Genomic DNA, 21,360 nt, shown 5'->3' with positions numbered 1-21,360 from the left:
TGAAGGGAGCACTAAGAGAGAAATTATTTTTTCCTTCCCTCCCCTCTATTTTTCTAAACCAAACACAATTTCTCATTCCCTCCCTCTCCCTTCCTTCCAAAACCTTCCAACCAAAATGTACGGAAGTTTCTTTCATAAGGAAATCACCTTTTTTTAAAAAAAATTATTAAATTATTTCATGTTTTAAATTTTTAAAAAAATGTAAGGATCTGAAAAAATAGGTTTCTAATTATTTTGAGAAGCCATCCAAATCAAAATAATTAGATGTGATAGATGAGGAGGATATCAATAAAAATATGAAAATGTATACGGATATCATAAAATTTCAAAACAACTAAATAAGAAAAGCATATTTTTAATAATTTTAGTTTGTTTTAGATTTAAATTTTAAATTTCATATAAAAAATACTACTTATTCACTAACGAAATTAATTTATCTGTAAAGCCTGCTGTTCATGTAGCATCGTGATACTAACGTATTCTCCCGCAAGCAATCAACTGCGTAACTTTAAGTTTAACGATGAAGCCAAAAACAAAAAACTTTAAATTTAACGATAATAGTAATTTATTACTTCTTAAATTATTCTTAACTGTTTACCATTGACTTTTTAATTATCATGTAATTTGATTATTTTTGCGTTTATTCATATTGAATCTATATAACCAATTTAGATTTATGTATCTCTAAGGGTGTTCACGGGATGGAATTTTTGTCTCATGTCCTGTCCCATCCTGTAAAGTCCTGTCATTTGTTTTTTTCAAATTCAGTTTTTGGTCTAATAATTTATGATTTTTTTCGGGCCTAAACAAAAAATAATTAAAAATTCCTTCTTGTTTTTTTGGGTCTAACACTGTTGGCCAGGGAAAAAAAAATATGGACAAGTTTACTTTGGGCCTTTGAAATTAGTGGACAAGTTTATTGGGCTCCTGGTATTTTTTTAATTATGTTTGTAAAAAAATTTTAAATTATCACATATCCCCAGACGAGTCCCATCCCGTCCCGTTCAACATCTTGTCCTGTCCCGAAAAATTTTTTTTTCCTTCCCAAAGTGATCGGGACCAAAATGGGGATAAGACAAATTGGACACCCCTATTATTTCTACTCTGTTTTCTAGATAATAAGTCCATTTATTAAATATCGGGACTTGTTCTCTATGGTATAATATGAAATATTCAACTGAATTTAAGTGTAATTTTGCCAAAGCAGCTGCAGCAGAAATTTCTGAAGCAGCATAATGAGGAATTGGGGATATAATGAAGCTTGAATTCTCCAAATATATTCCTCTTGACTGATAAGCAGAGAGAATGTCTTTTTTTTTTTTTGTGGGATAATGCAGATATATAATTAAAGAGATTAAATGCATTGCTAGGGACACATATATTTGCAAGTATGGTTGAATTTCCCAAAAAATTTAATCAGGTTTAAGGTTTTTGTTGGTTCTTATGTTTGACTGAGTCAAATTTGAGCATTGTTGAGCCCTCAAAAATAGTTCTTGCATTACGAACTCAAAACTACTAATTTAAGCGATTAAAACTCCTTCCATTAGAACTGATAGTTGTAGGTAGAAATACAGAAAAATGATACTTCTCACGAAATTATTATTATCATCATAACTAAAGCAGCTAAACAGGTTATACTCATAGTGGACTTTGAGTTCAAAACAAAGCTCGTCCCTAGCAAATTTGGCAAGCAAATTTGATTTCCCAACAGCTGAATCACCAACGAAAACAATCTTGAAAAGGAAATCCCCCCAACCCTCCCCTTCATTAATTTTCCTAGTACCAACCAGCATGCAGAGTTGCTAGTGTCCTCCCCAGCTATACTAGCACCTGACATGAGAAGAAGGAATTAGAGAATCACAACATAATCAATTAAAATTTGCCACGATCTATGTCAGCTTTAAAAAAAAAAAAAAACAAAGAGCCTTATCTAAAAGCAAAATGCATTCTAGCTGTTACAATTGGAAAGAGTAGTTCATCCAACCCTCCACAATCAAAAGGCGCTGTTGGAATTTGTTCTTGAGTTGATACTGAAGAGTGTCTCTTATTGGCTCTCACTGTCCTGCAGACCAAAATCTCTCCCCTATACTAGAGTATATTGCGAAGGTTATCATTGGAATAAAGAGATGGAGATAATATAATGCTCAAGTTCCAGTAATTTCATTCTCATCTCCACTATAAAAGCATGCTTGAGAAAAGTTAATCTTCCAAAAATTAGGTGTGCATCTATTTAAGGTACTAACTTTGATTCTTAATATAAGAGTTAGTTGATTAATTTAAATAGATTAAGAAAATTTCTTAAATTAGCTATTTGTATTGAATAGGTGTCATCCTAGAATACCTTTGATAATCGTATGTACTGCCTCCGGTCCTAATTATGAGAACTAATTGACTAATTTGAGGAGATTAAAAAAATAAGTCAGTTAATTATTTGTAATGAATAGGTGTTGTTTTTCCTAAAATATCCTTGCTAACTAATTATATTGGCTAGAACTACTATTATTAGAAGAATTATTTTGAAAAAAAAAGTATAAATATGAGAGACAAAGTGGATTTGGGTTTTATATTTAGGATCAAAATAAAAGTCAAATGAGATCTTATATTAAGGACCGGAGATAGTATTAGCTAAAACAACCATTTGATGGAAACTTTAACATATGTAACTACCACCATGACTACTTAAAAAAAAGAGGATAAATATGAGAAATAAAGTGAATTAGGATCTTATATTTAGAATAAAATCAAACGTCAAGCTGACTCTTATATTAAGGACCGGAGGTAGTATAATAGAACTGAATTTTATGGATTGATCAAGTTAATTGATTTTGAATATATTTTGGAGAATCAAGTTGATGATGCAAGAGCATATTCTAGGAATTAAAATAATGGTTTAATTTCCATGAAAGTAAAATTCAAGATTATTACAGAAGTAACCAGTCAAAGGCTTAGAAAGAAGCATTATAGGTAAAGGAGCTGCTAATCATCAATGCAGCATTATTTAGACAAAGTAGTGATGATATTATGATATGTAATTCACTCAATGAAATTGAAGAAAGGAAGTGATGGTTGGTTGGCTATTAAGGGAGAACAAACCACTGTGCACTTGTGCCAAAAGGCATGAAGAGAAGACAACCAAAAAGCCAACAAGAACCCTAAGCCACTAATCTGTCACTATTCCGAAGCATGGTGTTTTGTGTCTGGGGCCGTTATCTTGTGCATTGAGCCATGTCAATGTTCTTATAACTGTATACTTCTTTCCATTTTTTTTTATAAGATTCTAAAATTTGAAATTAATTTTATGATCTCTGTACGAAAAATTAAAAAAAAAAATTCTTACGATCTCTGCTCATCATTTTTCCCCCCTTTACTACATGTCTCTAATATATTATCTCACTATTAATATTTCTCTTTCTTTGGACCAAAAAAAAAAATATTTCTCTTTCTTATCCGTCTTTTTACTGAATAAGGACATATTTGGGGGAAGAAGTTCAATTTTTACGTATTTATTTTTTCCAATCTCTTAGTTAAAAAAGATGTTATAGAAAAAGCACGCAAATGAGTACTAATTTGAAATGTAATTAAGAGATTAGAATAATAAAAAATTTTCATAACAATTATAAAATTAATTTATCACATGAGATGTTTCACAGGGAAAAAATTCATGTAAATGAATTAAATTTAGGAAAAATTCTATAAAAAATACATTTTAAATTTAAAAATTTCAAATCAATATCAATAGTTACTACAAAAATATTCCGTCATTTACTTATAAAGATTTTTCCTTTGGTTTAAACCCTTGAAATATTGAACATTCCCGATTTCCTGTTGGTGCGCAGTTCATTTCATGTCTAGAAGCTTCCTAACCCTTCATTTTCTGCTCCCTCCCGTCCTCCTAAAACCCCTCAAAGCTCCCTTAAACCCTCGATTCCGAAACCCGCAAGCCCCAGCTGCTTATTCACTGTCACTGTGTTGTCCATCTTCTCCTTTGCAGTCAGAATGCACAGCCTCGCTAGGCGCTGCTCCGTTTCTGCTCTGTCGCGCTACGGTGGCGCCCGGCATCGTAACGTAGCTGCTCCACTTTCCTCCTCTTCATACATCTCATTGGTACAATTCTCAGATATTAATATTCTGGCTTTAACGAATATATTTTTGGTTTTAATCCTGTGATGTAAATTCAATATTGTATTAGTTTGGTGTGATTTTGAGAAACTGAGTTGAAGTTCGATTCTGGGCTTCCCTTTTCGGTTTCAGCTTTTCTGGATTCTGCTGTCGGCTGTGATTTTCCCTATCTTTTGAAGTTATTTTGGATAATCTGAATTCGACCGAAGCATGATTAATGTTGTTATACATTTACACTTACGCGCACAATAGTCGTCTTCCATTTCATACTTGAACTTGGTATGATGTGCATATCACTTGAGTTCCATGTTATTCCCCACCTTTGTTTTAGTTGTTATGGCAAATGTTCCCACCTCAGTGTTCATCTAGGATTTTCTTTTAGCTATTATTATTGGTATATGGTATTTGCCTGTTTAAGAAAGCGGCGGCGGTGTGATTTGTTGTACTCGTTTTCATTTTGAGCAGGTCGATGAGAATAACGCCCAAGCTAGATTGTATTCTATCTTAAGTTCAGAGAATGGTGGTACTGTGAAATCCACGAATCTGCCCAATTTGAAAAGAGATTTGTTTTTGGGCAAACGATATGAAACAACTGCTGCAGCATCTGATGCATCCAGTTCGCCACCGGCTGAAAAATATGAATACCAAGCTGAGGTATGTCAATTTTAGGATACTCTGGTACATGTCTCAATAGTATTGTGCAAAGTATAAGCTTATTTTGGGTAATGCCCTATTGTCAGGTCAGTCGACTCATGGACCTCATTGTTAACAGCTTATACAGTAATAAGGAAGTGTTTCTTAGGGAGCTTATCAGGTATGTGTTTTTGGAAGTATTGATGTTTGACTCAACTTTCCTTCTTTCTTTACTGAATAACCTCTTTTTCCCCCCTTTCGCAGATTGTTTCCCAATTGTTTTAAAATCTCCTGAATAAGCTCTTACTTATGCATGATGTAGATTAGATCATATGAATTGTTGCTTGCTCAATCTACTCATCTGTGAATTTTTTCCACAGCAATGCAAGTGATGCATTGGACAAGCTGCGGTTTCTAAGTGTTACTGAGCCTGAACTTATGAAGGATGCTGTTGATTTTGATATTCGAATTCAAGCTGATAAAGATAATGGGATTATCACTATTACGTAAGATAATTAGCTATGGTTGCTGTTTGATCAATCACTGTTTTCTTCACCTAGTGCTGATTCTTTTGTTTATATTTTGGCAGGGATACAGGTATAGGCATGACTAGGCAAGAGCTTGTTGATTGTCTTGGAACTATTGCACAAAGTGGGACTGCAAAATTTTTGAAGGCTGTGAAGGTATTATATCATATGCAAGATGTTAATGCTTATCAATGTATTTTATCTTTCTTCTGCTGTAAGTTGCCATTTTCACTGACAAATCCTTATTTGTTTTTAAAGGATAGCAAGGATTCTAGTGGTGACAACAATTTGATCGGTCAATTTGGTGTGGGATTTTATTCAGCTTTTCTGGTTTCTGACCGGGTATTTATTTGCATAAAATAATAACATCAAGCTACTTTCTAAGGTCTTGTATCCTGTAGTTAAAAATGTTTCTTGTTGTGGAAGGTGGTTGTGTCAACTAAAAGTCCAAAATCTGATAAGCAATATGTTTGGGAAGGGGAGGCAAATGCTAGCTCTTATACCATACGTGAGGAGACTGATCCTGAGAAGTTGATTCCAAGAGGAACTCGCCTTACATTGTATCTCAAGGTATCTTAAGAATTGTAAATTATTTGGTTATTTTCTTTAGTTTTGGTTGATCCCTGTGCTTTAGAGTTTTTACATATTACCTTTTACTTATGTTTTTCTCAGCGAGATGACAAAGGTTTTGCACATCCTGAGCGCATTCAGAAACTTGTAAAAAATTATTCACAGTTTGTCTCATTCCCAATATACACTTGGCAGGAGAAAGGATACACCAAAGAGGTATAATTTGTTGGACCATGATCCTTTTGTAATCAATTTCACTATGTATGGGAGTTGATTCATACTATCCTAGTGCAGGTTGAGGTTGATGAAGATCCAGCTGAAGCTAAAACTGATGGGCAAGATGAGAAGGCTGAGGTACCAGTTTGGTTGCTTCTGTATTTTTCTGTAACAAGCACATATAGTTCACTCAATAAAGTGTAGTTTTTTAGCTGCTGCGTATTTAATCTTTCTTGGATTACTTTGCTATTACAGAAGAAGAAAAAAACTAAGACTGTTGTTGAGCGATACTGGGATTGGGAGCTCACCAATGAGACTCAACCTATTTGGGTGAGTTTATGAAGCGCAACTCCATGTTTTGTATTTTTTGTTCTTTTATGCTTTCTACTTTGAATAAGATACATACATCACTTTGTGCAGCTTCGGAGTCCTAAAGACGTTAGTAAGGAGGATTACAATGAATTCTATAAGAAAACATTTAACGAATATCTGGACCCATTGGCATCCTCACATTTTACAACAGAGGTAAGAGTATTTTACGTTTTGTGCTTTGTATTGCATATTTGAATTGTTCATAAGGAAATTGTGTATTCATCAAGGATTCTAGCTTTAGGCCATAGAGTTATATGATCTAAGTGAGATTGGCAATCCTAATTTTGCTGCTACTGTTCTAGTGCTTGTATTGATTTTTGTGCTGATGATGTTTACTTATTGCAGGGTGAGGTAGAATTTAGGTCCATAGTTTTTGTTCCTGCAATTGCTCCCTCAGGGAAGGATGACATAATCAATCCCAAGACCAAGAATATAAGACTCTATGTGAAGAGAGTGTTCATTTCAGATGACTTTGATGGAGAATTGGTATAGAAATTTGTTCTTCTTGTTTGGAAGAGATTCATCATGTTTTCATAGCTTCAACCTGTGCTAATTTTATCTTCTTTCAAACAGTTCCCCCGATACCTAAGTTTTGTCAAAGGTGTTGTTGACTCAAATGACCTTCCCCTCAATGTCTCACGGGAAATTCTTCAAGAGAGTCGCATAGTAAGTGGATAGAGTTTGTACCTTTTTTTAATTGCAGAAGTCTCTTTGAAAATGCATGTTGAAAGTTTTCTATACTTGTTTAATTGGTTCCACCCTATTCTTGTAGGTCCGGATTATGAGGAAGCGTCTTGTACGCAAAGCTTTTGACATGATTCTCGGAATATCCCTAAGTGAAAATAGAGAGGTACGTTTTAATTATTAAAATTTCTTCTATGTTGCAGAAGAGATGAATTTTTTAAGATCAATACACAACCCATTATGGAAGATCAAATAAGTTACTCATTACTCATTTATGCATATTTATGACATTTTTGTATTAATCATGTCCATTAATTTTGATCAAACATGGGTTAAATATTCTTATCTTCATGTCTCTACTCTCACCTAAAGCCAATCCTCGCTTGATCCATCTCTATAAATAATACACACACTGATATGTTTTCATAACTCATTCCTTTTTTCATATATGTATTGTCTGTAGAAAGGATATTATGTTTCCTCTCTGTATTTTATGAGTTCCTTTGTCTGTTTAATGCAGGACTATGAGAAGTTCTGGGAGAACTTTGGGAAATATTTGAAAATGGGATGTATTGAAGATCGTGAGAATCATAAACGTATTGCTCCATTGCTTCGGTTTTTCTCATCCCAGAGTGAAGATGAAATGATCAGCTTGGATGAATATGTTGAGAATATGAAACCTGATCAAAAGGATATTTATTTCATTGCTGCTGACAGTGTGACCAGTGCAAAGAACACTCCCTTCTTGGAGAGACTTATGGAGAAAGATCTTGAAGTATGCGCCTGCCTTTGGTCATCAGTCTTATATTTTAAATCAATTTGTGCTCATAGCTGTTATTGTGCTATCACGTCATACAGGTTCTGTATTTGGTGGATCCTATTGACGAGGTTGCCATCCAAAACCTGAAGTCATACAAGGAGAAAAATTTTGTTGACATTAGCAAGGAAGACTTGGATATAGGTTTGTAACTTCAATTTATCACTGTAACAGCTCTTTTAAAAGGGAGAATGCAGCAAATTTTCTTTCCTTTCTCTGTATGATTGATATTTAATATATGTGCGCACACACGTCACTTGGAAAACATTCATTCTAGTCATGCGTAGTAAAATTTCATTTTCCAGAATATTTGCTAGTTAAGTGAATAATCATGTATTAATCTTGGTGTGAATTGGTGGCTTAATTCATTTTGGTTGCTAAACCTTGTTCTTACCACTTCACTTTGGGGTTGGCACACATTCGTGTAGGTGATAAGAATGAGGAAAAGGAAAAGGAGGTGAAGCAAGAATTTGGCCAAACTTGTGATTGGATTAAGAAACGTTTGGGAGATAAAGTTGCAAATGTACAAATCTCGAATCGACTGAGCTCTTCCCCTTGCGTCCTGGTATCAGGGAAATTCGGTTGGTCTGCAAACATGGAAAGGTAAGCCCTCTCTTCTTTCAGCTTTGAAATCACATGTTTTGAACAATCAAATTACAGTGTGCCATATGTGATAAAATTTACTGCAGACTCATGAAGGCGCAAACTATGGGTGATACTGCCAGCTTGGAATTTATGAGAAGCAGAAGGGTGTTTGAGATCAACCCTAATCACCCTATTATCAGGAATTTAAATGTATGATGAATTGAGAATTCTCACATTTTTTGGTCCACTCTTGTAAATAATGGATTTAATTTCTTCCATTTGTTGAAAATCACAATTATGATAAATTAATACTGGTTTTCAGGCTGCGTCCAAATCAAACCCTGATGACCAAGATGCCCTTAAAACTATTGATCTCCTTTATGATGCAGCGTTGGTTTCCAGTGGTTTTACGGTGAGTTAAAGGCTTCATATCTTTGCTCTGAAATGATGTTTCACTATACATACTTGATGACATATTTTTCAACATTCGACCTTGCTGGATTCTGTTTTGAGCCAATATCTCCCTCTTTGGTGTGCAGCCTGAGAATCCAGCTCAGCTGGGAGGAAGGATATATGAGATGATGGGGATGGCTATCACTGGCAAGTGGTCAAGTCCCGGTCAGGTTCAGTACACAGGCACGCAGCCCCATGCTCCTGAAACTGTAGAAGCTGAGGTGGTGGAACCGGCCGAGGTTGGCAGCCAGAAGTGAGAACTGCGATAGAAGTTTAGTTTTAACTTCTCATCACAACAATGTACCAGAACCATAGCATTGTAGTTTAACCGTATCCTAAGGATTTTCCGGTTTAATATATTCCTGAGCATATTTGAGCTCATCAGCTTGCTTTCTTGAATTAATCGTCATTTGTATGAAAATTTGATTATTTTCTCGCCGGGTTCTTGTTTTCCTGGCGTCACGTTAAAATTGCCAAACTTAAAATACGTAAATACCTCCGTCCTTTGTAATAAAGTTCAACACTGCTCAGCCGATCGGCGATAAAGGGGGGTGATGGAGATCTGTGTGGGCCTGAAGTGGAAAGATATTTTGGGTATGCCCATGTTAGTTTGCTCCTTCTATTTGGGTTGCGTATTCATATTTTTGTCCCGCCACGTAAGGAGCAATCTCCTCGTAGGGTTCGAATTGGGGCGAATCCGCTAACCTTCCAAAATAGGCGGGCTGGGGGGAACAAATTGACCCATTGAAATGGGTCGCTCTTCTAGCATCTGGGTTAACGGCCTGCTTGGATTCGTTAGATTAATACTGTTTTTAGTTATTAAAAATTGATTTTGAAATTTTAAATAAGTAATTTTAATTTCTAAAATTTAACCCTATTTTGATTTTGGTCTACCTTCAGATTTTTGGTCTTTGAAATAAGAAGCAAAATAAAAAATAAGGTTAAATTTCAGGAGCCAAAACTATTTGTTTCAAATTTTGAAGATTAAAATTAAAATGAAATCAAATTTTGGGAATAAAAATTATTAGGTTTAATTTATGAATTAAAATCAAAATAGGGTCATTAAAAATAATATGAATCCGTATTTTTTTATCTTAAGTTTTGCAAACAAGTTGTGATGGAAGTTAACAGGTATAATGTGATTTATATTTAGATAAATTTTATTTTAAAAAAATTTAATATAAGTTCGTATTGATGATATATTGAAATTTTAGAAGATCTAAATATAAAAACGATGGGCCCCAAAAAGTGTTGCATTAATTTTGGCAAAAAGTCAATTGATACCTAAAAATCATGTTTTTTTTTTTTTCATCGAGCTAACTTCTTTTTGGTTAGTCCCAACTAATCCATGAGGCTTCCTAAGGTGTCGTCAAACAAGCTCTTAAGGGCATGTTTGGATAGTGGTTTGAAACAATAAAAGTGTCGTGGAATTTGTGAAACTCAGGTTTGTAGTTTTTTAAAGCATTGTGGTTGTTTGGGTGGGCTTCTAGCCCAACCAACTTTTATTCCAAAAGTCAGTTATGTTCCAATGCTAATGAGAGTTACTTTTGAAGTGTTGAGAGGTTACAAAAGCCAATCTACCGTTACATATATTTATTTACCTAGATTTGCCCTTCTCTTTCTGCTCTTTTAAGCTTGTCGAACTTGAAGAAGAATCGAAGTAACTTAGTGGCCTCTCTCTCTCTCATCTCTGACTTGAAGAAAGGTTCAACAGCATGAACCGGCCCCCATCTCTAGTATCTTTGGACAGCCCATCAAGCCCACCTTATAGAAAAAAAGACGACCAGAAGCTCTCACCTTCTCCACTCTTTTTTCCAGCTTCGCTTGCAGTCCTCTAGTTGAAGAAAACGACAAAGAACAATGCACCCCAAACTAGTGAATAAAGATATGAATAGTGAAAATTTGCACGCTAGGTGTTTCTTGTGTGGCTCCTCACAATTCTCTAATCTAATGAGAAAGGAAAAGATACAAATAGAAGGAAAAAAAAATAAAAGAAATATAAAATTAAGACAAAGCAAAGTATTAAAAGAATTACTCAATGAGTGATTGGTTTAAAATATTTATATTTATAGTTTTTTAAAAGTAATTTGTCTCATTTATAAATTAGTATAAAATATAATGATATATATAAATATTTCATATAAATCGTATAATATATGTTATAATTAAATAATTTATTAGTTTTTTCAAATTAATTATATGAGTCGAATATTAAAGATTAAGGGTAGTATATTATTTTTAACACATTAAAACAATTTTTAATTCTCACATTCCTCTTAAAATTATCATATGTGTATATATATTATTTAATAAAGTTTATATTTTTTTCAATCATTTTACATCTAAACTATTTTTATTTTATCATAATAATTTTAGGTATTATTTTCTTTAACTATTATCATATTAAAAATATAAAATATCAAACACTACTATTCAATAAAGTCCATACTCTTTTTAGTCATTTTACAATTAAACTCACTTTTTTATTAATTATTCAAACAAATTTTAACTTTTCCAACTGACTTTTTATAAGCACCTGTCCAAATATAAATCATATTATACTAATTGACTTTAACTCTGGGGTGTTTGGGAAATAAGAGAAGTGCTTTTTAAAAACACTTTTTTACAAATCGAGATAAACCCCTCCACATATTTGCGTTGTATATCATAAGATCACTTCTAAAAAACTATGATTTGATTTCTATACAAACACCCCTTCTAACTTTAATTACAAAAATCAGTTAAACTGGAAATTAGTTTTCCTAATCCTAACACACCCAAAAATGCCTTGAATCAAAATGCAGCCTTGGTAATGGCATTTGATTTTCTGGACTACAATTTTAGAGCCACAACCTTGCGACACACCACTTACCCTGCGAGCTGCGTTTTATCATTTGCTGGAAACGACTGCACTTACCGGCGGCGGAGGCGCAGTGGATAGTAAATTCAGCGGAGAGCCGCTGAGCCCGATGTGTACAACGGCGTATCTTTGGTCGAAAAGAGGACTTCGGTTTTTCCCGACTCGACTCATGTCGTCGTTGGTGCGAACTTGTCCTGCAAGTGTTGACATCGCAGGTTGAGAGACTCGACGGGGAACAGGAGGACGACGCCGTCGACGGTATGCTTTTGTTTCTGCGTTTGAAAGTTTCAATCACTTAACCTTTACTTTATATATGGTGGCTATTAGATTATGGGTTCCATGTGTGCGGATGGCTTTCAAATTGATAATTTGGAATCCTTATTGTATTTGTTATAGGGACTCCAATAACTGAACTCAAAATGAGTTTTTTTTTCCCTTGCCTGGTTTCGGTTGCAGTTCGAGTGTGATATAGATTATTATCAAATAATGGGCACTCCGTCGTCGGAAAATGCTGTCTCATCCCTGCCACTTTTGATTCCCGAGAATTCGAACCAAACGTCTTACGCTTCTGAAACCTCTCTCCTTTCCTTCTCATTCCCTCAAGTTTCAGCAAGCCAAACGGTTTCTTCCACTGTCGTGCTCCGTTATGCTTCTTCTCTCTAGCCGCACCGACGAATGGGGTTTCATAAAACGGACGAGTCGTGAAAGACGCACTTTATTGGTACCCATTGTTCTCTCTCTTATAGCTATGTATTTTTTTTTTTTGGTGGGGGGGGGGGGTTTGGCTAATTAGGGTGGCAGTCAAGTAAGAAATTACATCCTCATGCATCTGTTATGGAGGTATGAAACATTGCTGTCTTATTTTGGCAAATTTGGGAGGGTAACTAAGGGTTGGTGATGTTTCATGTATAAGCGTTTCTGAATTATTGCCATGGCCTGTGGATTCGGAATAGATTAAGCTGATGCTTGATGTCCCTTTATACTTATTAATGATAACCGGTGGCAAAGTTCCCTTATAAGCTCATAAATATATCGCATGATTCGAGGGTGGATGTTTGCGTCTTTTGGCTCTAGGTTCTATCGAGAAACTTTGGACCAGGTCTAAGAGGAATTTAATCGATACTTAGGTCCTTGTTCCCACTTGTGTTTAGTCCTGAAATACTTGATAAGGATTCTGTATCCCGGAGCAGGGGATTGAAGAACTTGGAAGTAGAGTTTTATGATCTTAATAGGAATTCAATGGGTCTAACTTGGTTTGGGGTGATTTGGACCATAATTTCTATGGTTTTGGTGCTGCAACTCAGTGAAATTTCCTTTTAATAGTTTGGCTAGGTTTCAAAATGTTTAAAGTATCTAAACAATAACTTAAGGGCCAACGCTTACAAAAAAAATAGTAAACTGGGCAGTTTTGGAAATCAGTGCATTTGAGGCGCAACATGATGGAGTTTTGGTGTGAAATTTGGAAGATTATTATATCTCATATATGGTGGTTTTAGCATACCAATTTTGATGGGAATCCTACTAGAATAACATCTCCAATTGACCTCCCTATATTCAGGTCTTTCTGAATATCAGAAAATTGTATCTCGCTGACATTTCTCTGATGGACAATAACGCGCTCAAAATTTTTTTACTTTTTAGGTGTTATCTAGCCGTGAAATTACATGGTAGATACCAGGCATACATTGCTTCATAATTGGCCTAAGTTTGTTAAAATTTGAGCTATATAGCTCAAATTATGAATTTCCAAATTTAATATGAGATATCATAAATTTTGCAGGAAAAACAGCTTAAGAATGAACTTTGATGAATTTTCTGTACTAACGTAGATGTGATTTGTCTATAAAATTTTTACTTGTTTTCAATACTTATGTCTATCTAGTGAAAATTTGGCAAATTTTACAGCTCTTTTGGTTGGTTAATCGTTTGTTTTCTTAGGGTATGTTCATAGTTGCTGATTGTTGTTTTAGGAAATGATAATATGATTAATAATCAGGCGAGCTCTTTATGTGTTAATGTTCAGGAAGTTCTTCAGAAGCAGAAAAAGGCAGTTAGCTCTTTCTTCACTTTATAAATCTGTGCCGGATGATTTACCACAGTATGTGCATGTCTGCTTTATTCTGATTCATGTTTGTTACCTGTAATTGTTTAGTTTGCATGAGTAATATCTAGGCATTTGGCCATGGGCTTGATAATGTTGGTTAATGCGGACTTACCTGAGTAACTGAAAGCTTTGGTTGATTCTAGATTCCTGAAGCTGCTGATGAGATACTGGTATTGACAAGTATTCTCTTTTTCTTCAGCATTACCGTTTCATCATTGATTTTATAGATTGAATAATTTATTGACTAATGAGATTCGCATCTCACTTCCGAACTCTTATTTTACAGGAAAATCTGGGGAAGGACAGGAAATTCTTTTTATACTTGTTCTCTCTAGTCTCTCATGGCTTTACTATCAAGTCTAATAGGGACTCCTCAATTCAATGGTAAACTCTTCAAGCCTGGTGCTCTATGCTCTCTCATGTCCTTAAAGATCGTCTATTATTCCACCACTCACTCTCATATTCCGTCTGTGGAACCCTCATCTTGCTCTCCTGACAATGCCAAAGATGTCGTGGATTCCCTTATTTCCATCTTTACCAAACAGCCGTTGACACCCAACAGTCCTAGATTAAATCAGCTTGCTCCTAGAATCACCACTCAAGTGGTCGAATCTGTACTGAAAGGTCTCAGGAGTTGGAAAATAGCTCAGATGTTTTTCAATTGGGCCTCAGATCAACATGGATATAAGCATAATTGCTACACCTACAACACCATGGCATCCATCTTGTCTGGCATGCACCAAATTTATCCTCTAAAAGTATTGATTAAGGATATTTTGAATTCACATTGTTCATTTACCCCTGGTGCATTGGGTTTCTTAATTAGATGTTTGGGGAGCGTTGGATTAGTCCAGGAAGCTAGTGAATTGTTTGATGAAATCAAGTTAATGGGTCTTTGTTTTCCCAATATTTATAGCTACAATTGTTTACTGGAAGTTATAGCCAAGTCTGGCTCAATAGATATGATGGAAATGAGGCTGAAAGAGATGAAAAAGTTGGGGTGGCAATTTGATAAACACACATTGACTGCAATCATGCATGCTTGTTGCAATCATGGGAGGTTCGGAGTAGCTTTGAATGTTTTTAATGCAATGCACGAGAGGGGTTGGGTGGATGCACGCATTTATTCTATGCTGATAGTTTCTTTTAGTAAATGGGGCAAGGTGGATAAGGCATTTGAGTTATTGGAAAGAATGGAAAGCCTAGATATCAAATTGAATGAGAAGACGTTTTGCATTTTGATTCATGGGTTCGTGAAGGAGTCCCACGTTGATAAGGCCCTCCAATTGCTTGGTAAAATGCGGAAAGCCGGTTTCATTGCTGCTGTTTCTGTTTATGATGCTCTGATCGGAGGACTATGCAAGAACAAGAAGATTGACAAAGCTTTATGCTTGTACTCAGAAATGAAGGAACTTGATATCCGACCTGATGCTGGAATCCTCACCAAATTGTTATCATGTTCTTCAGATAAAAGTATAATTATGAAGTTACTTGAAGAAATTCCTGAAGGTGTGAATACTAAAATTCTTCTTTTGTTATATAACGCTGCTTTAAATGGTTATTCAAGTGATGGGTTGATGGATGAAGCTTGTCATCTTCTTCAATCAATGATTTGCAACAAATCTGGTATGGTTGATCAGGTAGACATGCCCTTCAAAGTGAAGAAAATGATTTTTCCTGATTCCACTTCCTTTAGTATTGTTATCGATGGCTTACTCAAAAAGGGTGGGTTGGACCTTGCCTTGGGCCTTTTCAATGATATGCAAAGAATTGCATGTAGACCAAATATATTAATTTGTAACAATTTGATCAATGAACTATGCAAAGTCGATAGATTGGATGAAAGCCTTAAGCTTTTGAGAGAGATGAAAGATTTAGGGGTCGAACCAACTCATTTTACCTACAACTCTATATATGGTTGCTTTTGTCAAAGAAAAGATGTATCTGGAGCCATCGCTATACTGAGGGAGATGCGTGCTTGTGGCCATGATCCTTGGATAAAATACACTACCCTTCTTGTAAGGGAGCTTTGTGTGCACAAGATGTCACTAGAAGCATGCCACTTCCTTAGCAACATGGTTCAAGTAGGTTTCCTTCCTGATATAGTTTCCTATACTGCAGCTATACAGGGTTTGATCAACATTCATGAAGTTGATAAAGCATTGGAATTATTCAGGGATTTGTGTTCTCGTGGCTACTGCCCTGATTTAGTTGCTTTTAACATATTGATAAATGGTCTGAGCAAGCTAAACAAACTAACAGAGGTTGAAAGTTTGCTGAATGAGATTGCTGAGAGAGGTCTTTTTCCTTCAGTTGCTACCTACAACATGTTAATAGACAGCAACTGCAAAAATGGATATTTTGATGAGGCTATGCTGCTTTTTTCCAGGATGTCAAGGGAAGGCAGGGAGCCCAGTGTTGTTACATACACGACTATGATGGATGGGTTATGCAAAGCAGGAAAGCCTGATGATGCTCTCGTGGTCTGGAATGAAATGGGAAGAAAAGGCTGTAGGCCAAATAGAATTGCTTTTATGGCACTTATTCATGGTCTTTGCAACTGCTGTAGGCCCACTGAAGCCCTCCAATATTTTCGTGAGATGAAACAGAAAAAATTGGTGGCCGACCAGTATATTCATATGGCATTGCTAAGTGCTTTACTGTGTGATCTTAATTTTCCTGCAGCATTTGAGATTTTGAGAGAGATCGTTGACAGAGGACTTTTCCCCCAAACACATGATGAAAGCTATTTGATTGTAAGAGATGCAGTACAAATATTATCTAAGGACGAGGGAACATCATCTGGCATTCAAGCTCTTATTGAAGAAGGAAAAATTCCAATATCTTGCCTTTCAGTTGTTGGAAATCAAGGTGTACCTTAGCTCATTGTTAAGACAAAAGGAAGTTAATATTTTTCAGGTTCTAGCTATGAGCTGATGGAAGTATTTTGGATTTTGAATGGAGACTTATGCTTATTGTACGAATCTATTATGCTTCCTTAATTCAGAGTCTGGATCTTAGTGGGTCATACGTTTCACGATTTCAATACTAGGGGGTTGAAGTTATCTTCAAACGTAGAGGTTAGCTACTTTTCCTATTAACACTTTTGTGGGTAATATCTATTCAGAGAAGATTTATCTTATCTTTCCTCAGTGTGATTATCATTTTTAAAATAAGCAAGAAGGGAGTTCTAGTGGAGCTGTGCTGTGCGCACTTTGTCAAGATTAGAGGTCGGTTACCATCTGACAAATAATTGGGTTATCAAAAAAGCCACGGAGAGAAGTCAGTGAGTGCTTTCTATGTGTTAACAAAAATAGCAGAATTGATTCTCTGTTGCTTGATTTTAGCCTGATTGGTTGATGCTCATGGTCAATTATGACAGCTAAAATCATGGTTTTCTTAAAAAATATCCAAACACCCTGTACATGCCAAAATCAATTATGAACCCAAAACCAGCCACCTCTTTTTGTGAATTCTTAAAAATACCCAAACACTCTGTACATGCCAAAATCAATTATGAACCCAAAACCAATCACCTCTTCTTGTGGATAGCGACAGCTATGCTATAAAGAGAAGAAGGATCAAATGCATGACTTTAAATGCTTGTAATCCGGATTAAATTCAAAAGTCAATAAAATAGTTCTATCTTAACAGAACTAAAAAATATAGAGGAAATCTAAATAGAATCCATTGATAAATAGCTCAAGCATTAACAACTTGATAAATGGTGAGGCTTAAATTAGATGAGCAGCCTTATTCACAAACACTGATTGCCATTACACTTGATATTCGTGACTTTGATGTGTAATATATACGTTAGTTTCTTGGTAGCCGCAAGGATTTAATAGCCTATCAAAGGGGGCTGTATGAGAATGTCGCTACTTATGCATATCGAGGATTTCAGTTAGCCATTTCTGTGTGATCTCTCTGTTTCTTTATTCTGTCTCTCTTTTTTCCCTCTCCCTCTTTCTTTCTTTCTTCCTTTCTTCTGACTACCACCTTACATTAGACTTGTTTTGAAAGTTCAGTGATGAATTATAATTTATTCCTACATTGTGAGATGGAATGGAAGATTGGGATTAGAGTATATGGTATTTTATAATGAAAGCTGGATTTATCCTAGTGTCTACAGATTGTTTTATGGCAGTGTACTGTTATTTTGCAGGACTGTGGTGTTTTTTGGTTATAGTGGGTTGCAAGAGATGTTAATAAAAGATGAGGATTTCCCCCTTCTATTATGGCCTCCCTGGGGCTTGCAGCTGTTGGTGTCTTTAGAAGGTATCTCTTGTGGATCTTCCAAGGGAATAGAAAGCTCTTTGGTTTTTAGTCTTTGTTTTCTCTCTCTGTTTTTTTCCCTTTTGGTTGGGGGAGGACCGCTAGTCCTCTTTTACTGCATTGCTCTCATATCTAATCAATGAATTGTCTCCCCCCCCCCCCCCCAGTTTCAAGTAGAGCAAGGAAAAATTAGCACATGTCACTTTCTGTTGGAACCTTCCGTTTATAATAATTTATAGTGCAGGTTTGGGATTTCAAACAACGTCAATTTAAATCCAGCTGGGAAATGGGCATTCGATTGTCAAGATCAATTAACATCGCCGTTACAATGACTTTTGCCCATGACTTTATGTTCTTGTGTTTTAGAATTGCTTTGAAATTGAATCTTCGTGGGGTGATCAATATCCTTCAGGTTCGGTTACCATTATAGATGATTAATGTTCTGAATCTTAGACCTGTTTGAAGGTCACATGGATCGTATGACAGTGTCCTTCGGTGAACTTGGTATGTTATCCTGGCACAAATAGATGCAATGCATGTTGATGTCCCTAAGAGGGCATTATCAGGGTCCCCGTAGATATAATAGCTACTGTTTATTCTGATAAAAGTGGTGTATATCTGTGATGAGATTCCTTGTGATAAATTTGTGTAGAACATCTTTCTGATATATATAAATATATATATTCAATATTTTACTGGATCTTCTTGTGGTTATTTGTGGTAGTCAAAATTAAAATTATGAAGCTGAAGCTGGTTTTCCTTTTTTGGTTGGTCATCATGTCATCGGAAATCAAGAGAAATGCCATAATATCAAGACGAGGTATTTCTGAGACGATCCTCTCCATGGTTACAGATTTCAATATTTTGTTATTTTCTATGAAACATCCTGGGGACGCTTTTACAAAACTCCTGGCAATAATGAATTGGAAGACCATTGCATTTGTGAATGAACCATAATTGATGATTTAGAACCCAAATATAAAATAAATGACAAGTTGAATGAAATAATTAGTTTGATTAATCTAAGAGTGGAGATAACCCCCTAATACTGATGCCAAGAAACTTCATTAGGGTGAATTTAGTTATGTATTTGTGATACCTCCTATGTTCCTTTGTAGGTGGAAAAGAGGTTGAGCATATCTGTCTCCTTTGCAGATGAGTTTCAGGTCCAACGTTTTTATGGGCCTGTGAATGTTTCTAAACCCAAGGATGCTGTGGGGTTTTCTACTCAAGGTAGACATATAGCTGATCCAGTTATAATCTCATTGCTGTCTAGAAGCCAGTGGCGAAGCTTGATTAGTCTAGATGTCAGAATCTCTCCACAGCGCCCTTCTCGTGGTATGCAATAGCGTAGCGTGTACTTTCTCAATCCTAACTGTAGGATCTAGTTAGGAGTTAGCTTTGGTCTTAAATTAAGACCTTAATCCATTTAACATGCATATTTACCATTTTTTCCAAATTAATTTATGTAACTTGTAAATTGATATATAACTAAATGGTATATGGGAGTGTTTTTAATCGATAATATCACAGGATTAAGTAATTTATTTAGCTTTAATAAATTCAAATTAATTAGCTCTTACATTAAGAATATGAAGAGTATAACTTTATTTTCTGCTATTTTTTTATGTGAATTATTTCCCTCTGGTTCAGTTTGTTTTTGATGATATAATCATAAATGACCTCTAATTTCTGAACTACCAACGTCAGCATGCCAAAAACATAGGGCCTCCCAGAAAACCTGAAAAAAAGGTTCCATTCTTGTTGCCTTCAGTTCCATCAATTTCTAGGGAGATATTGTTTAGACATAGCAAGTTAAAACAAGCGATGAGGCAGAAATAAATGAGAAGAAAGTAGGCATGGCACCATCTAGATTTCTCTGTCCGCTTAAATCCTCAGCTGAAGGAGACAATTTTAAGCACTCCAGCAGAGTACTGTACGCATTTTTTGTTTGTGTTTTACTTTTGAAAATAGTTTTTATTTATTCTCCTCAAAATGTTACCAGGTAACATATGTGTAATATTTGTGGATTTTCCGTATCAAAGGATTATCTGCATCAACTTTGGATTTGGAGCCTGGAATGGTTAGAATGCTTCAGCTCATGGATAATGTTAATCAGCTAGAACACAAGATACCAGAGTTGATTTGGATATAATGGGTTCGGGATTCTTTCATCCATGAGCTCCTCCATAGTAATAATTGAGTTTCTATGAGCTGTTTGATTTGAAGGCAAAATAAATTATTAGCTATGTGACTAATTTAAAGTGTTTATATTTTTTTTTTCCCTAAACTAATTTGTCTGACTTATAAACAGATAATATAACATATGTTATAATTAAATATATTTTTAGATTTCTTAATCTTTTTAAATTAGTTAAATAGATTTTATATTAAGAAGCGGACAAAAAAGCTTCATATCTGTGTGTGTTAGTTTGATATTTAGAACTTTGCTATTCTGTTTTTGCAAGGTATTCTTTTTCCGTTATCTCACTGACCAACAATGTCTAGGGGCACGTGATTAGTACTTTTAACACCAACAATCAGAGTAAAAGAAAGTAACTGTGAAAAAAGAAAAAACAAAAAGTTGACAACAAAAAATTAGTTATTTATAATTCAAATTCGGTAATTTACAAAAAAAACACAGAAATTTATCATACCAAATAAAAGTGTTTAGATGTGAATGAGTAAATGAAATTAAATGATTTATAACAAAAATTTTATGATTTACAGTCCAAATTTAGTGATTTATAAAAAGCAAATTTAGGGATTTACAAAAAATATGAGAAAGTTTTTAACCTCAAACGTATGCGCTTATGTACAAATGAATTGCATGATTTACAAAACAAAATTTGGTGATTTACAATCAAATTTGGTGATTTACCATACCTATAAAGAAATTCATAACTCAAAATGTTAGTATGTGGGTGTGACTAAACAAGTAGAATTCATTAACTTACAATCAAAATTTGTTTATTTACAACCCAAATTTGGTGATTTATAGGAAATATAAATATTATAAAAAAACATAAGAAAATTCACAACCTTAAATATGTGTTTATATTTCTTATAAATTGCTGAATTTTTATTGTAAATTACTGAATTTTACTTATTTATTTACATTTAGATACTTCCATTTGATATTGTA

At 34.9% G+C, this 21,360-nt stretch overlaps 2 protein-coding genes across 10 annotated transcripts; both read left to right on the top strand.

Moving 5' to 3' along the window:
• The first annotated feature begins 3,863 nt into the window (after positions 1-3,863).
• On the top strand, positions 3,864-9,487 carry LOC114758237 (heat shock protein 90-6, mitochondrial). The gene is made up of 20 exons (XM_028947273.1): positions 3,864-4,104; positions 4,585-4,773; positions 4,860-4,933; positions 5,133-5,258; positions 5,342-5,435; positions 5,538-5,621; positions 5,706-5,849; positions 5,952-6,065; positions 6,144-6,203; positions 6,321-6,395; positions 6,486-6,590; positions 6,783-6,923; positions 7,011-7,103; positions 7,210-7,287; positions 7,642-7,896; positions 7,980-8,082; positions 8,367-8,541; positions 8,628-8,733; positions 8,846-8,935; positions 9,063-9,487. The coding sequence occupies exons 1-20, from the start codon at positions 3,997-3,999 to the stop codon at positions 9,231-9,233; spliced, it is 2,385 nt and encodes a 794-aa protein (XP_028803106.1). The 5' UTR covers positions 3,864-3,996; the 3' UTR covers positions 9,234-9,487.
• Positions 9,488-11,837: 2,350 nt separating this feature from the next.
• On the top strand, positions 11,838-20,567 carry LOC114758229 (putative pentatricopeptide repeat-containing protein At5g08310, mitochondrial). 9 transcript variants are annotated; one of them, XM_028947261.1, is made up of 9 exons: positions 11,838-12,094; positions 12,293-12,557; positions 13,860-13,934; positions 14,084-14,110; positions 14,227-17,020; positions 18,106-18,218; positions 18,460-19,035; positions 19,371-19,553; positions 20,221-20,567. In XM_028947261.1, exon 5 carries the CDS (start codon positions 14,282-14,284, stop codon positions 16,820-16,822), a length of 2,541 nt encoding a protein of 846 aa, XP_028803094.1. In that variant the 5' UTR covers positions 11,838-12,094; positions 12,293-12,557; positions 13,860-13,934; positions 14,084-14,110; positions 14,227-14,281; the 3' UTR covers positions 16,823-17,020; positions 18,106-18,218; positions 18,460-19,035; positions 19,371-19,553; positions 20,221-20,567. The 9 variants fall into 9 exon arrangements, with proteins under 9 accessions (XP_028803094.1, XP_028803090.1, XP_028803092.1 ...); XM_028947257.1 differs by having other exon boundaries at positions 19,334-19,553; XM_028947259.1 differs by having other exon boundaries at positions 14,084-14,120; positions 19,334-19,553.
• The last annotated feature ends 793 nt before the right edge of the window (positions 20,568-21,360 follow it).

Source organism: Neltuma alba, unplaced genomic scaffold (assembly GCF_004799145.2).
Source record: "Neltuma alba isolate B1F8T4 unplaced genomic scaffold, ASM479914v2 tig00010682_pilon, whole genome shotgun sequence".
NCBI lineage: Eukaryota > Viridiplantae > Streptophyta > Magnoliopsida > Fabales > Fabaceae > Neltuma > Neltuma alba.
This window is presented reverse-complemented; position numbering and strand designations above follow the sequence as displayed.